Below are 17,590 nucleotides of genomic sequence, written 5' to 3'. Positions count from 1 at the left end.
GTACTTCTGAGAGATATACTTAAAATTGCACTTAAGAATACTTGACTTGTACTGACAGAAAAGTCTAAGTATATTTGGCCTATACTTTTGATTGATATGTACTTAAAAGAATATTTATAAAAGTATAGTATAAAAGTACATTGTTTGAAAATATTGATTTATAAAGAAAACAGATATATTCCTAATTCTGAATATCTGAATTTACATAGTACAAACGGAATTTACTTCAAATCTACTTCACTCTTTCGTCGCCATTGGCTGAATTTTCAGGCTATACGGTAGGGGGCGCTGTTACGCATCTTCTGAAAGAGTACAGAATCTCTGGATCAAAATGCAGGAGAAGAAGAAGCTGAAACAAGCGATAGAAGATTACTCACGCAAATGTAAATTAAAGCGATCATCAAACATCAAACAGCATATAAATAAAAACTGCCTAACGTTCCTGAATGAGGACTATATGAAGCTTTCGGGGTGTTTATGGACTCGGTTTACTCCACCTGTGTTTGATCATTGTTCTGAATCCCAGCCGGATGTAGTCTTTGACCAAAAAGCAAATTTTTCAGCTTTTTGTTTAAATGTTTCCTTTTAAACAAAAAGAAAACTTACCCATATTTAAGTGTTGATAAAAAAGGATTCATGTAGCTAGAATAAAATGTTACCTTAATACCTAAATAGAACACAGTAGTATACTTACAGCAAAAATTGCAAAAAGAAAAAAAATATAAAAAATTATATATAAAAAGTAAACTATAAGTGTGATTTTATGTTCACTAAAAGAAAACTTACAAGTATACTTGCACTAAACTAGTAGTTACTGAGAGTATATTTCAAAGTGTACCTTCATATTACTAAAAATGTAGCCTACTACTAGTATTAAAATAGTAAACTACTAGTTTACTTGTAGTACAAATGAGAAACGAAGCTGTGAACTAGTAAGTTTACTACTGTTACACTTATACTTCAGTTGGGCCAATTTAGTCCCAAGCGGTATTAAAATAGTACACTTACAAGTTTACTACTAGTACATTGATACTAGTATACTTAAGTATACTTAAACAATATACTTGAACATTACTTAATAAAATGAACTTGAAGTATACTTATTTTTTGTAAGGGCCCACACACAAAAATAGGTTCTTCAGCAAAGACGGTGGTTAATATGTTCTTGTAAGCAGTGGGGTTGGCGGAGATGTGTAAAGTGTTTTGCATAAATCTCTTTCTTCCAGGGAGCAAAAAGGTAAACTTTAGTGACTTTTTTTCTTCATCACATCTTTTCTTTCCATGTAATGAAAGAGAATGAAGAAAAAAAATCATATCAGTTTGAAACCACATGAGGATGAATAAATGATGATTGTATTTTAATATGTTAATGTGTTTTAAAAAACTGTAGAAAATAAAAAAATATCTCACACTTGCACATGTGAGTACACTAATGTCACACTAGATGGCGATGTTGAATACAGGTGTAGACTCAACCTTTCTCTCTCTAGTGTACATTTGATTTTTCAACATTTACAGTTTTTCTCATTCGTTTTGGTGCATTTCTCACATCACTATTTACATTTGCACAACATTTTGTTCAACCTCCACAACATTTAGTCTTTTGTGCACATCATAGTAGCAGTTTCTCATTCCTTCGAACAAATTGCAAATGCTTTTGGACATGCATCAATTGCTTTCATACAACTCTCTGCTGTTTTATAACATTATCATTTGCTTATGTCATGTCAGTCAAAATTAACTATACTTGTGAATGCTGAATAGTCATTCCATATAAAACTAATAGTCCTCATTTCATTGCTTGAGTCATTACATACAAAAACGTTGAACTAGTTGTCAAAATCTGTCAAGCAAATTTTACACATTTTTTTTAAATCTTTTTTTCCTGAAAATGTCTCCTAAATTGAACAATTTCTCTCAAGTGAATCTCAACTTTCACTGATGAGAAGGGGTGTGTGAAGCATTAGTTGCAACCAATGATAAGCCACTTCTCTACAATCACTGTCAGAGCTGAATCCCATAAACCCCCACTTTACAAGCATATATGAACCAAGCAGGACATAGTGTGTACCATTTCTACAATACTGTGACACAGAAATGGAAGGTCAGCCTCGTGGAAGAGGGGTAAGGGTGCGGGGAGGAAGGGGAAGGGGACAAAACAGGTGAAGAGGAAGAAGAGGCCAATAGGCAGATCCCTGATGAAATCAGGGCTACAATTGTGGATCATGTTGTCAGTCACGGCCTCACAATGGCTGAGGCTGGTCGAAGGGTGCAGCCAAATGTTGGGAGAACCACTGTAAATTCAATTATTCAAACATTTCGTTGGGAGAACAGGTGTGTATAAATGGACAGTAATTCAGCACTAAACAATCTGCACTGCACTACTGTCATCGTGTCATACATGAAGCTTGCAGTGGGACAAGAACTTGTCACTGTACATTTTACATTTAGACGTACAGCTTTACTGCATCACACATTTAGTGTATTGTAGTGTACAGTAGTGTTACAGTAAAGATTTGCCATATGTACTGCAATATTGTTTACAGTTGTGCACAGCTCTACCCAAAGGGAGTTTATGCTTGTTGCAAATAAGGGTGTATTTTTTCTTTTGCACAATGCTGTGAACAAATTAGAATTGCAAAGAGCATATGCAGTAAAAATGTGAAACATACATATTCAGTGTCTTGTATTCAGTTACCTCACTAAATACAGTAATGTGTAACATTACTGTATTTTTCAAATGGCTGTGCAAATAGTATATAGTGCTGTCTTGAGCATTTTCAGGTAGTGTCACCAAGATCTGACTTTTTTGCATTGGAAAACATTGACAGAGTAAACTGTCATAATGAAAACATGACAAAGCCATTTGACTATCTTGTTCATAAACAATGGTGTCAGGACTTTTCATCTTGATGATACTGACACTTTCATTGACACGAATACTTGCTTTTGAGGAATGACCTATCCATTTTGAGCAAGTGACACGCTTTTGCAGGTTATCAACTAGATTTTGCAGTTTGTACTAATTGTTTTGAGAACTGCATTAACTGTTGTGCAAATGTGAATAGTGATGTGAGAAATGCACCAAAGTGACTGAGAAAAACTGTAAAAATATTACATATGTTTTTGTACATGGCCCACGTGGTTCCTGTTCTGTTAAACCTTCATTAACCCACTGATTGCTGGACATATAATGGCAACAATGCAAACTGCTAATATCAAAACTATTTCAATAATATTAGAGTCAAGACAGGCAAAATTCATACAAGAAATGAATTGCTTGCAACAAATTATTAAATTATTAATAATTTTGATAGATAGATAGATAGATAGATAGATAGATAGATAGATAGATAGATCGACAGATAGATAGATCAACAGACAGACAGACAGACAGATAGATAGATAGATAGATAGATAGATAGATAGATAGATAGATAGATAGATAGATAGATAGGCAGATAGATAGATAGATAGATAGATAGATCAATAGATAGATAGATAGATAGATAGATCGACAGACAGATAGATAGATAGATAGATAGATAGATAGATAGATCGACAGACAGACAGACAGATAGATAGATAGATAGATAGATAGATAGATAGATAGATAGATAGATAGATAGATAGATAGATAGATAGGCAGATAGATAGATAGATAGATAGATAGATAGATCAATAGATAGATAGATAGATAGATAGATAGATAGATCGACAGACAGATAGATAGATAGATAGATAGATCGGCAGACAGATAGATAGATAGATAGATAGATAGATAGATAGATAGATAGATAGATAGATCGACAGACAGACAGACAGATAGATAGATAGATAGATAGATAGATAGATAGATAGGCAGATAGATAGATAGATAGATAGATAGATAGATAGATAGATAGATAGATAGATAGATAGATAGATAGGTAGATAGATCAATAGATAGATAGATAGATAGATAGATAGATCGACAGACAGACAGATAGATAGATAGATAGATAGATAGATAGATAGATAGATAGATAGATCGACAGACAGATAGATAGATAGATAGATAGATAGACAGACAGACAGACAGATAGATAGATAGATAGATAGATAGATAGATAGATAGGCAGATAGATCAATAGATAGATAGATAGATAGATAGATAGATAGATAGATAGATAGATCGACCGACAGACAGACAGACAGACAGACAGACAGACAGACAGATAGATAGATAGATAGATAGATAGATAGATAGATAGATAGATAGATAGATTTATCCACACCAGACGCTACAAAAATCACAGCCAATCAGGAGCGCGTGTGGGCGGAGTCTCTCTGCAAGCACACTGAATTCATAACGAAATGGATAAATATTAGACATAATTCTAACATAATTAAAAAAATACACACTGAGTGACTGAAACAATCGTTGTCATAAAATACACTTGTTTGTTCACAGTTTGAGTGCTTTTGTTTAGGCTAATTTATTTTCAAGATCTGAGGTGAATTATCCATCGTCGCTTTCAGTACGACTGTGAAAAAAACACAAAATGAAATTCAAACTCACATTAGACGCTTTTAACATTAATTAAAGGACATAAACAGTACCATAGATGATACTTTGTTGTTCCAGTCGCTACGTTTAGAAACCGTTTGTAAAATGTTGTCGCGTTTGACAAAAACTCTGAATAACATGGAAAACATTTTATACATTAAACGATTCACCACATTTTAAGCATTGCACTGACCGTGTTACATGTTAGGCTATGTTTTTATCAACGAGCGAGGGTGAAAAAACAACGATAATCTCTGGGGAATATATGTTTCATCAAAATAAAGTTCTGCTGTTTTGATAGCGCGCGTGCACCTGTTTGCCGCGGAATGTCTCGACAAACATGGCCCCGCCCTCCTACACTTGTCCTTTCATTCTGATTGGCTGAGCGAGCTGTCCGTCCAGCTCGAGCCCGCACCTGACTCTCTCTTCTCTACTCGAGAATGTGGCGCAAAGACAACCTCCAAACATCAGCTATTCATTCAACACTCAACATCTCCCGCTTCAGTTTCCTGCAGAAGACCCAAGGTACGATGCCAAGGTCTTTCTTGGTGAAGAAACACCTCACGAACAAGAAGCCTGACTATGGAGTGTTGGGCTCAAAAAAACACGGTAAGTTATTTTCAGACTAAATGACTAAATAGAAAGTTTCTCGTTTGTGAGACTTGTTGTTTTAACTGCTTATGTGTTTCATAGTTTGATTATTATTTATATTAGGAGATATCAATTCGATATGTGCATAGTAGTTTAAAATATTTAACACATCATTTGTTTTCGCATAAATCACATTTAATAATATAATTCACTTGTTTGAGTAAAATGAAAAGGTATGAATGAGGAGAAATGTTTTGCATTAGTGATTATAATTTAATAAAATTATGAATGTACAAATATTACAGTTTTACAAAAGTGTTAACGTGGACATTATGTTCTAATCTTAATATCACTAGTGCAAAAACTATAAATATATCTTAAAATTAATATTTCCTTATAGCTGAGACTTTTTAAAAGTCTTATTATGATGTAATTCAGACGGCATGCATGATAATTTTACAAGAATATAAAATGTTTCAGATATATATAGTCACTGCTTTAAATGTGTCACGATAGGCCTATATGATCAGCTACAGATGTTTTATACATGATGATGATGATGATGAGAGAAGGATGAAGATATGGCAGTTTAGCAGGTGCAGAATCTCTCACAAAAGAGCGGCTCATTGTGAGTCCTTACTTTGGGTCTGAAGAGTCCTGATAGAAAAGCCGGAGAGGGATAAACGTGTGTAGGTATTATTCAACAGTATATATTAGAGGTAGATTAGAAATAAGAAACAGTGGACTAGACATTATAATATCTATTATTTTTACTTTTTTGACAAAAGACTGACAAAACACTTGAGAAACCTGCTCAACTAACTATAACTTGCATTTTGTTTTTACAAAGACTTAGTATTATTTTTATTTTTCCTGTCGATGATCTTCTCTGACAAAATGAATAAGGTCAATATTAATTAACTACATTAGTTAACATGAACTTCTAAAGCATTTGATAATCTTACCTAATTTTCATTTCCGTATTTACTAATACATTACTAAAATCAAACATTGTATCTGTTGGTATTATTTAATAGACCTGAGCTGACATGAACTAACAATCAACAGTTGTATTTTTATTAACTAATATTAATATATATATATATAAACATTATCAAATGAATTGCTTATTATTAGTTAATGTTAGTTAATGCTTTAAAGGATTAGTTCACTTCAGAATTAAAATTTCCTGATCATTTACTCTCCTCCATGTCATCCAAGATGTTCATGTCTTTCTTTCTTCAGTGGAAAAGAAATGAAGGTTTTTGAGGAAAACATTCCAGGATTTTTCTCCATATAGTGGACTTCACTGGGGTTCAACAGCTTCAAAGAGCTCTACATGATCCCAGACGAGGAATAAGAGTACATGGGGAAAAAATGCATGGAAAAACAAAAAGCTGAATATCAGTTATTAATATTTTGTTGCTTCTCACTTGTTTTTGCATGTGTTCATAATTTCTTTGTTTGACATCCTGGACAAAAAATTATTTGGCAGGTTTCATTGCATTATTATCACAAATAAAACAAACAAATAAGGCTGAAGTTGTTGATTTTCCTAGAACATATACAAGTTAAATTTATGATAAGTATTCAGCTTATTTTGCCATGCGGATGTAAGCTGTTTCCTGTGAATGTGAGACTTCTGATTCATCAGCCGTTATAAGGAAAGAAGAGAAGAATAACAAAATGCAGTAAATGTAAAACTATTTGTGCAACAAATCAATGTGTTCATGATTATGATAAATAAAAAGCGTAAGCCTCGCACATTCATGTTACACTTGCTCTAATGTTAAAAGTGAGGTAGATGATGTGAAATCAATCATGCTTTAAAGGCACATTTAATCATTTATTGTTAGTTTATTTGTTTATTGTTAGTGATTTATTTGAATGTTGATACCCATGAATTCAGATAATGCTATAAATTATGCATTACATATCTCCACAGAGGTGATTCATATCGAATCCTCGAGCTCCAGACTCAAAGCGCTGCATCCACATGAGACTCTGCTTCTTGGGAACACATTGAGCTCCAGTCTGCGGACGATCCCGGTCAGTTCAGGGATGTACGTGCCTCCTCAACACCCAACGGACGGCCCAGTTCTGGGTCTCACTTACCCCTTACCTGTGACGTCCAGTCCTCTTCCAGACATACGGCCAATGCTGGAGCGAACCGAGCCACGGCCATTCCAGCTATCCCAAAGAGACCTACAAGACGACGTGTCCGCTTTAGGACTGGCCCGCACCGGCAGCGCTGATGAATGTTATGACTGCCAGAAAGCTTACCTGAGCTTCTCTAGTCTGACCGGCCCGAGGCAGGTCCACTGTCAGTGGCAGTGCCAAAAGTGCTTCAGCTGCAAGTACTGCGACAAGGAGTACGTGAGTCTCGGGGCGCTGAAGATGCACATCCGCACGCACACGCTGCCATGTGTGTGTAAGCTGTGCGGAAAGGCCTTCTCCAGGCCCTGGCTGCTTCAGGGACACATTCGCACACACACAGGTACGTTCAGAGTCGCCGGAGGAACATTAAAATGTATTTGCTGTTTGAATATGTTGTGAAAGGAATATGTGTCACTCAAACATTTGTCACTCTTAAGAAATAAAGAGTCACTTTGGCATAATGTTATGTTTGAATATACATAAATATCTGTAGTTTTAAAGCTGTTGAGATAATTGAAAAACTTCAGGGTGGCACAACTGCAAATATTTTATTATCAGCTGACAAGATAATAACGTTAAGGCTGATACTGTAATGCAACATCCAGAGGATCTATGAGTGAAAAGGTTTTAGATATCTCTGTCAAATACTAATAAAAACAGCTAATTTCAAGTATCTGTAGATATATATTTGGGTCAATGGCGTGACGGTCATTTTTTTGTCCAAAGGCCTTAATAATAATAATAAAAAACAAAGATATGACATCCAAAGTATGTAAGGTAGTACAACTAAATCTCTTTTATTGAATCCAAAAGGTTTTAATTATATTTTGCTTCATATAAACGTATTTTAAAGATTCGGAAGTGTCAAAAGGTCATTCGGTTTAACCGTCCAACTGTTGATTTGTGATTAAAATATCTTAAAATGTAATAAATGTATATATTTTTTTTATTCTGGCATGATTTTATAACATCATATATTAACATAGTGCAAAAATGGTGTTAAAATTGTGTAGAAGTCGTTGGTTTGTTATGAGAAAGAATGTCCGGATAAATGAATTTCATTGATGTCATTCGGAGTAACCAATATAAAGGACCATTTTGGATCAAGTCATGTGGTCACTATCATGTGACAGGATGTGACATCATTCAGACACTTGAAAATGACCACATGGTCATGAAGCAAAGTAACTAACTCTCTTTTAACTATTTGAAAAATTCATGTTTTCAATCTCATACGCATGTCCCGAAACATCAGGTCATTCGGTGCAACCGCTATAAAACATGGAAAATGATGTAATATTTACTAAATATAAAATGTTTTATTGTACTTTTGTTAGCTAGCTAGATATCAGCCTATTGGCATTGTCATTATTCATTATCATCATTCGGTGTAACCAAAAGTGTCATTCGGTAAAACCGAAATTTTGGTTAAACCAAATTACTTTTTTGGAGACAAATTTTTGTCCATCTTGTAAAAAATGACAAAAGCAGTGATAATTGATTCTAAAAAAAACAGATAATGTCATTGTTAACACTTAATAAAACTTAAATTATAAATTAATTAACTATATCTGCATTATGTTTTTTTTACACTTTTAAAAACCTTATTTATCAATGACCCATTTACAGATATTTGGTTGTACTGCTGACAAAAAAAGTTTAAAAAATGAATTTAAACACTTTGAAATGTTATGTAACAACTGAAACTTGTTTAAAAACATCATTCATGACTCAAAAATATGCATCAGTTTTGAAAAGATTTTTTAAAAATACCTGTAGGAAAAACATTACAATAAAAGTGTATTTCCGTCAGTGTATTTGTACGTCTACAGCTGAAATCATTAGAGAATAAACTTGTAGTTTTGATGTTAGTATTTACTTAAAAATGCAATGATTTATTTAGCAGTAATGTTGAACTGTTTAACTGAGGTAAGAGTGTGTTTAGATCAGGTTTTAAAAAACAGTTACATTACTTTGGAGAAATGTGTCAAATCGATTGAGAAAAACTGTAGTATGAAAAAAAATTTATAATCTAAAGAACTTTTTTCCCCTATAAAGAACCTTTTATCCAATGGAAAGGTTTCGTGGATGTTAAAGGCTCTTCATGGAGCCGTCGATGCTAATGAAGAACCTTATTGGTAACACTTTATTTTAAGGTGAGGTAGTTACACGTTACTGCATGTACTTCCTATAGTAACAACAGTAAATTATGCATAATTACAAGTAACTGACCATAAACCTAACTCTAACTCTAACTCTATAGTAAGTACATGTAGTTATCAAGTATAAACCCTTTATTTTTAAGATTATTGTGTCATTTCATATTTTCTGCTTGTGTGAAACATGAAATGAGAATAGCTACAGTATGTTTTCATCCAAAGTTGTGAATTTAACTTATGCATAAAACTAGAATGTCGCATAAAATATTTGTAAATAAAGCAGCGTTTTCATCCCATGTGTTCAAGAGAACAAAATCATCACTTCTTGGGAGATTGGCGCAAAAAATCAGTAATAAAAATGTAATGCTCTTTTGTTGAGTTTGTCTTTTGGAGGGAATTAAACCAAATCATTCTGATGACAGACTTTGACTCGGGCGTTTCAGAACCACCAAACCAACATCTGAGATGCTGCAATGTGATTGGTCCGCTGGTTAGTATAGTTATCCAATCACAGCCTCCGCTGAGGCAAGGTCACGTTTTTTTGTTGCACATCGAGGGATTTATTCGTTAAATGTTGTAGTTCATGCACATGTCTTCTTATCGGATAAAAAATGTGTCTGCCTCATTTGAGCATGAGTTTTTCATGCATATCCAGCTTCCATCCAGCATTTGTTTTCAGGTAATGTGGATATAAACGGTTAATGTCAGTGCTAGTCGTTTCCATACAATGAAAGTGTAAGGCGACTATACTGCCAAGCTCCACATCGGTCACGAAAGCTACATAAATTAAACTAAAATGAATCTACACAGTCTTCTGAAGCTGTATGAACAGACCAAAACTTGTGTCAGTTTTCCCTTCCACAGTCTCAAATCTTGATCTTACTTGTGTTGACCTAAATTGTGATTTTTTGACATTGCTGATGATGGCAAAACTCCACTGGTTCTCACCTCACATCATGGCAGGTTTGAAATAAGTGCACACAAATGAGATTTGAGATTGACAGCACAGGGGAATATTTTAAAATTCAGTCTCTTCCACAAACACGTGACTTCTGAAGATTTCCAATATATAGTCCACAGGTTGTATAGACCATTTTGTGAGACTTTTATGGTGCTTTTTGGAGCTTGGCAGTTTAAATCATCATCCACTTTCCTTGTATGCACATGAATATCCTCCCTTAGATCTTTTTTTTTGTTGTTTTCTGAAAGAAAACAAATAATACAGGACCGGAATGATATGTACACTAAAAGTACACTGGGAAAAAAAAGGTGTATGATTTACTTTGAAACAATTTTCACTCAGAAATTGCTTGTACATTTCACAATCAAAGACCCTGCAAGTAACACATTAAATTAAAAATGAAATTTTGAAGTTGAAAGACTCATAATTTCTTGTAAAACACTCCAATAATGTCTAATAAAGCCTTTATATACAATGCATTCAATGCATTTAATTGTGCACCTTATAATGCATCGTATGGTCTCATGAAAAATTGTAACCACAGTTATGATGCATTATAATACTACTAATACTATAATGCATTTTAACTTTGGTTGCAGTTGTTTGTTTAAAAAAAATATAAACTACATTATGAATACCTTTATAATGCGTTATACATAAAGGCTTCAAGTAAAGTGTATTTTCTACAGTGCAAGTAACATTTTCATTTTAAGTGCACTGCTTCTCACAGATGTATGAAAATGATGCATTATAATTTTGAAGAAAAAATGGATGTGACCTAACTCAGATCATTTAATGCTTTCAGGTGAGAAGCCGTTCTCCTGTCCCCACTGCAGTCGTGCGTTCGCTGACCGCTCGAACCTCCGGGCGCATCTACAAACCCACTCCGAGATCAAGAAATACCAGTGCAGAAGCTGCTTCAAAACCTTCTCCAGAATATCACTCCTGACCAAGCATGAAGAGGCCGGGTGCTGCCCCATGTCCTAATATTACCAGAGCCAAAGTTTGACAGATCGTTCTGCTTGGACGGATCAACAAGTACTCAAGAACGAGGAATACTGACTGATATATACTGTATGCTCTTTGAATGCAATGCAAAACTATAAAGCACAATATGCTGTGTGAGAGTGGCCTTACAAATCTTCCAGTTGTTTTCAGTTGTTATATTTAGTACTTGTGATGGTTTTTCAGGTTACGGTTTTGTAATGGGGAAATTTCTAAGCAAACAATAAAATAATATTTTTCTAATAATATAATATGTGTCCTGTTTAGTATAACATATAAGTTTGAAACAACTGCCGTGTGCTTTATGGCGAGCCGTTTTGACTTTTATTCACATCTCAGGATATGAATTCTTGATATCATCAGTTCAGTTCTTGATATCAGGAATTACATTTTCACTAGTAACAATGTTAATTCTTGATATCAACATTTGAATTTCCACTAGTAAAAACTAGAATTCTTGATATCTGTAATCGTATTTGGTAACACTTTACTTGAAGGGGTGTTCATAAGACTGACATGACACCTTCATAATCTTGACATGACACGTGTCATGAATATGAAGGAGGTTTTATGACAACTGTCATTAAGTGTCATTCGCTCAATTATGTCATTTTTAATGCAAAGATGACATTGTTTGAGATGTCCGAGTTATGACAACTTGACATAAACCAATACATCATAACCTGTCAGTGTCTTTGTCATGACAACTTGACATCATTTAGCTTTATGGGTTAACATTACATTAAACTGTCATGTGGTTGGTTTTGACATTGGCTGTCATGAGGCCATTATAATAGTGTCATGAATATGTATCTTGAGCTCAAGTACAGTGGTACAAATTGAACTTGTCATTAAAATGTCATTAAGTGACAATACTCTGACAAATAATTTTATAACAGCGTCACAACTATTTTTCATTTCATGATTTTTCAGTTTTTGTTTTTTGTTTTTTTAAGTTTCCTCCAACAGAAGGTCAGATAATAGACAATTTCAAATTTTGTAAAAAAGATGACAATGTTATAAAATAATGGTAACACTTTATTTTAGGGTCTTTTAACTAGTTGCTTATTACTATTAGCATTCATATGGCTAAAATATTGGCTATTTATTAGTACTTATAAAGCACATATTAATGCCTTATTCTGCATGACCTTATTCTACATTCTTAATCCTACCCAATACCTAAACCTAACAATTAACTATAATAAGCAGTAAATTAAGAGTTTATCGAGGAAAAAGTCATAGTTAATCATGTATATATGTGTTCCTTATACTGAAGTGTTGCCAAAATAATGTAATGTAATGTTAACCCATAAAGCTAAGTAGTTTTTTAAGTTTGATAATTAATCTGCTATGTCATGTTTATGACAGGTTATGATGTTTTGCTAATGTCAAGTTGTCATGACAAAGACACTGACAGGTTATGATGTGTTGGTTTATGTCAAGTTGTCGTCTCCAAAGTGTTACCTTGTATTTTCACAAGTGAAATGTCACCATAGGCTGCCATTCAAATTCAGTTGTTGATATCAAGAATTTATTTCTTAGTTGAAATTCCAATTTCACATATCAATTATTACTAGTAAAAATTGTAATTTTTGATATCAAGAATTCAATTGTCACTAGTTTAAATGTCAGTTCTTGATATCAACAATTGAATTGCTACTTTATTGTTTGTTTTTGATATCTGAAAATTCTGATATCAATATAATTTCAGATATCTAAAATGGCTTTCTTACTAGTAACAATCACATTCATGATATCAGAAACTAACATTGTCACTAGCAGCAATTCAATTGTTGATATCAAGAACTGACATTTCAACTAGTGACAAATGAATTATTGATATCAAAAATTAAGATTTTTACTAGTAAGAATTGTATTTCTGATATGTGAAATTGGAATTTCAACCAGTAAGAAATCAGTTCTTGATATCAACAATTGAATTTGAATGGCAGCCTATGGTGACATTTCACTAGTGAAAATATCAAGAATAGTTTTTACTAGTGGAGATGTTAATTCTTGATATCAACAATTGTCATTGTTACTAGTAGAAATGTAATTCCTGATATCAAGAATTAGCATTTTAACTAGTGAAAACTGAATTGTTGATATCAAGAATTCATATCCTGAGAATGAATAAAAGTCAAAATGGCTTGCCATAGTGCTTCTGCACCTGCTCACGACACTGGGTTAAAAACAACCCAACTTGTTGAATGTTTGACCCAACAATCTGGATTTTTTAACTCAACTATAATTTAAAAAATACTGTATTGCTGGGATAAAATGAACCCAAAACAGTTTGGAAATTAAAGTCGCACACAGAAACACTAGAGTAACAACACAGGCAACAGTAATAATCAAAAGGTGAACATTTATTAATAAGCAAGAACAAAATTATAGGAAAGAGTAAAAACAATGTGTACACGTGTATGGGAGTGAGAAACTCAACAGCTTATACAGTATACAAGTGAGTTTTAATATTTAATAAATTACGTTTATGAACAAAGTTTACCATATTTCACTTTTTTTTCCTCCGACCAGACACATTAATAACACTACGGCCAAGTTCAGCCAAAAAACACTGAAAGTTGGGAATCAATATGATTTTACCCTCGCTGGAAAACACTAAAATGACCCATCATGACTTTTGACTTCACATGCTGTTACAGAAAATTAATTCGTACAGTATTAATTAATATGTCTATATTGAGGGCAGCTGAGGAGAGGAAAATTCTTTGAGGCTAAATAAAACCTGCAATGTTTCCCATTTGTAATTGTGCATGGAAAAATCCCTGTATATATATCTGTTTATTGGCAGGTGGATGGAGGCCAGCTGCAGACCATAATGGCACCATGGATCTTGGGCTGTGTTTGAAATCGCCCCCTGTACCCTCATTAGTCCACTAATATAGTCCACTTGAAGGAGTGAATGAAAATGAGCGAGTAAATACAAACACTAGTGTGCCGGAAGGGCTGCTGCTTTTACATAGTTTGGGTTGTTTAAAAATCATTATTGTAAACTTAGCAAACTGGCAGCTACATAAGTAATGAAAAAGATTTATCTTGAACTCTGTCATGGAATCTGTGTATAAACCTATGATTTCACTTTTTTAACTTTAGTTAGTGTGTAATGTTGCTGTTTGATCATAAACAACATCTGCAAAATTATGACGCTCAAAGTTCAATGCAAAGGGAGATATTTTCTTTTACAGAAATTTAACATCACAAACCCCCAAATTTACATAACCCCGCCCCCGAGAACACACAACAAAGGGGGCGGGGCCATGTTGGGCTGCTTTAGAGAAGAGGAAGAGTTGTTGTAGTAGAGTGTTGTTGACATGCCGTCATTTTACGCCGGACTGCTTCACAAACGAGGGTCAATTCAACACAAAAGATGAACATGACGGCACATGCTAGTGGATGAGTTGAATCAACTCCACAGCAACTACATAAATTTATCCACTAACCGTTCAGAAACGTCTAAAAGTTGTAACTTCTTCCTGAGTCTCTCCATCAGTTTGAACAATGTAAGGCTGAACACTTTCGTCATTTTGGCTGCGTGAGATTCTCCAGCTTTGTTGTTGTTGAGCTGTTAAAGCCCCGCCCTCTTCTGGAAAGGGGGCGGGAGCAGCAGCTCATTTGCATTTAAAGGGACACACACAAAAACGGCGTGTTTTTGCTCACACCCAAATAGGGGCAAATTTGACAAGCTATAATAAATGATCTGTGGGGGATTTTGAGCTGAAACTTCACAGACACATTCTGGAGACACCGTGTTACATCTTGTGAAAGGGGCATAATAGGTCCTCTTTAATGAAACAATTTAACAGTCAATTTAAATGGAATTTAAACTTGTATAACATTACATTTGACCAGCGATTTGGAAAATGGATGATTAGATGATTCATCTGCGGGCGCCATCTTCTGGTCAGAAGCGGGAATTCATTCGGCATGCAACTCTCAAAGTGCATTATGGGTATTCTCTAGCTGCTGTACACTCACATTGTGGGATTGAATGAGAGCACTCAATAGAGTCCACTATGGTTTTGGACACCAACACAAATTTGTTCTCTCAAATAGTGCCCTATTTAAGGGTATAGGGGGTGATTTCGGACACAACCTAGATCTGTTTTCTCTCATCTGAAAGAAATTTAGTGCTCGTCTAATCACTGATTAAAAAAAACAACGCTTTTCCTCTGCAGAATTCTATTTCGCTTTGTTCTGAAAAAAATACCGCAAGGTTCAGCTCGATACAGCTCAACCGCATTGGGTCAAACGTGAAAACTACGATGGATTGAAGCACCAACAGGTTCTCTAAACATATTAAGATACAACAGAGGGCAAAGGTCTGCAAGTCTCTCTAGTATTTTACCATAGTCATGACACAGCAGACACAGACTGGTATTTGTTCATTTATCCTGACTGGAGCCGACATGACCAAACCTTCACCTCCAACACTAAATTTACATCCGTCTCATTCCTTAGCCGCAGTCCACCAATCCCACTGTCTGCAAAAGCAAGTCTGCTTCATATTAACCATGCAGTGTGGCTCTAGCCGAATCTGGATAAACTAAAGGCCTCCATGGCAGATGTGATCTTGACCCCCTGTCACTATGCTCCATGACGTTTCCATCAGCTGACGCCGAGGCTCCTAACTATAACCACTGTGACTCCACAAAAGAGGTGTCCAGCTCAAAAAATATGCTGTAGCCAGGGTGAGGGAGGCATGGGCCCACCCCTATACTGCTTCAGACGGTCCAAAATAGATCTTGAGGCACTATTTCTGACCAGCTGAAGAATAGGCCAAGCAGGACGGCTTCCATTCCCGCTTGCCTCTGGAATTCAGAGAGTTTCCAATTGCCCTAATGAGTCAGCGCTCTCCATTTCCACCTGTGTCTCCTTACTCCATACTGCCCATATCTTCCACACTCCTTCTTCTGTCAATCACAAAACAAGGTGTGTGGAAGAATTTGGCCTGAGGTTTACATTAAAGGGGTCATGAATTGAGAAATCTAATTTTCCTTGAGCTTTTGACATATAAGAGGTTATTATATTATAGAAATAACCTGTAAGTTTCAGAACTCACATTTTCCTTGTTAGTCCAAAAACAGCTTTTTTCGGATTTTGTCACATTATTACATCATAGTGCAATGAAACTCCGCCTCTGCAGAAGAAGATCGACGCCTACTTCTACATCATTGCCTCTTTAGCCCCACCCACCGATTTGTGAGTTATATTAAATATGAGTTAAAATCTGGCATTTATTGATCCAGTTTCAGTCTTCTCTCCGATTTTCTCTCAATAAAAAGTGGCGAAGGCCCTAAAACAATAATAAAAGAGGAGATTTGTTTTTACATGCAGCACAACTGTTTTCAACATTGATAATAATAAGAAATGTTTCTTGAGCAGCAAGTCAGCATATTAGTAATTTATTAATTTATTTCTGTGATCAAAGCTGAATTTTCAGCATCATTACTCCAGTCACTTGATCCTTCAGAAATCATTCTGATATGATGATTTGCTGCTCAAGAAAATTTCGAATTATCAATGTTTAAAACAGTTCTGCTTATTACCCTGATATTTCTGACTTTATGCTATAAAAATATTTGAATTTATACTTTATTTAATTCATGAATTAAAAACATGTTCATCATAGAAGAAGAGTATTCAAGTCATGTCTTTTATTTTGAAATGCTGTTCCATTTCCTTTAGTTCCTGTTTCCCTGCTCTGTTTAGTTTTGTTTACTTGGTTATTAATTATGTCTTTGTTTGTTTCTATAGTTACGTATTAGTTTCACCTGTGTCTAGTTTACTTGTTCTACCCCTTTATTTCAGTCGTTTTTTGTTATTTCTCGTTTACTTTACTTTGTGGTTTGCATTTTTCCTATGTATCTCCAGCGGTTTCCTGTGTTTCTACTGTTGATTGTCCAGTGATCTCCTGCGTGTTTAATGAAATATTTGATTTTAATAGTATCTTTGTAGCATAAAAATTATTGTATGAATGTATGAATTGCATTTTTATATAAATTAATAAACAGGACAAAGATGACCGGCACCAAAGACTATAGAATAACACAAGACGCGTCAGTCATAATGTTTTGAACGGGAGAAAGTGCAACGCGCAATATGGTGGAATAAGTCCCGCCTTCTAAATAAGAGCCAATCGCC

At 34.7% G+C, this 17,590-nt stretch overlaps 1 protein-coding gene across 1 annotated transcript; it reads left to right on the top strand.

Annotated features, from left to right (window-relative positions):
* Nucleotides 1-4,741: 4,741 nt before the first annotated feature.
* snai3 (snail family zinc finger 3) lies at nt 4,742-11,670 on the top strand. The gene is made up of 3 exons (XM_048186383.1): nt 4,742-5,158; nt 7,086-7,637; nt 11,223-11,670. The coding sequence occupies exons 1-3, from the start codon at nt 4,990-4,992 to the stop codon at nt 11,402-11,404; spliced, it is 903 nt and encodes a 300-aa protein (XP_048042340.1). The 5' UTR covers nt 4,742-4,989; the 3' UTR covers nt 11,405-11,670.
* The last annotated feature ends 5,920 nt before the right edge of the window (nt 11,671-17,590 follow it).

Source organism: Megalobrama amblycephala, linkage group LG3 (genome assembly GCF_018812025.1).
Source record: "Megalobrama amblycephala isolate DHTTF-2021 linkage group LG3, ASM1881202v1, whole genome shotgun sequence".
NCBI lineage: Eukaryota > Metazoa > Chordata > Actinopteri > Cypriniformes > Xenocyprididae > Megalobrama > Megalobrama amblycephala.
Note: the sequence above shows the minus strand (reverse complement) of the source record. Positions and strands in the feature narration are given on the sequence as shown.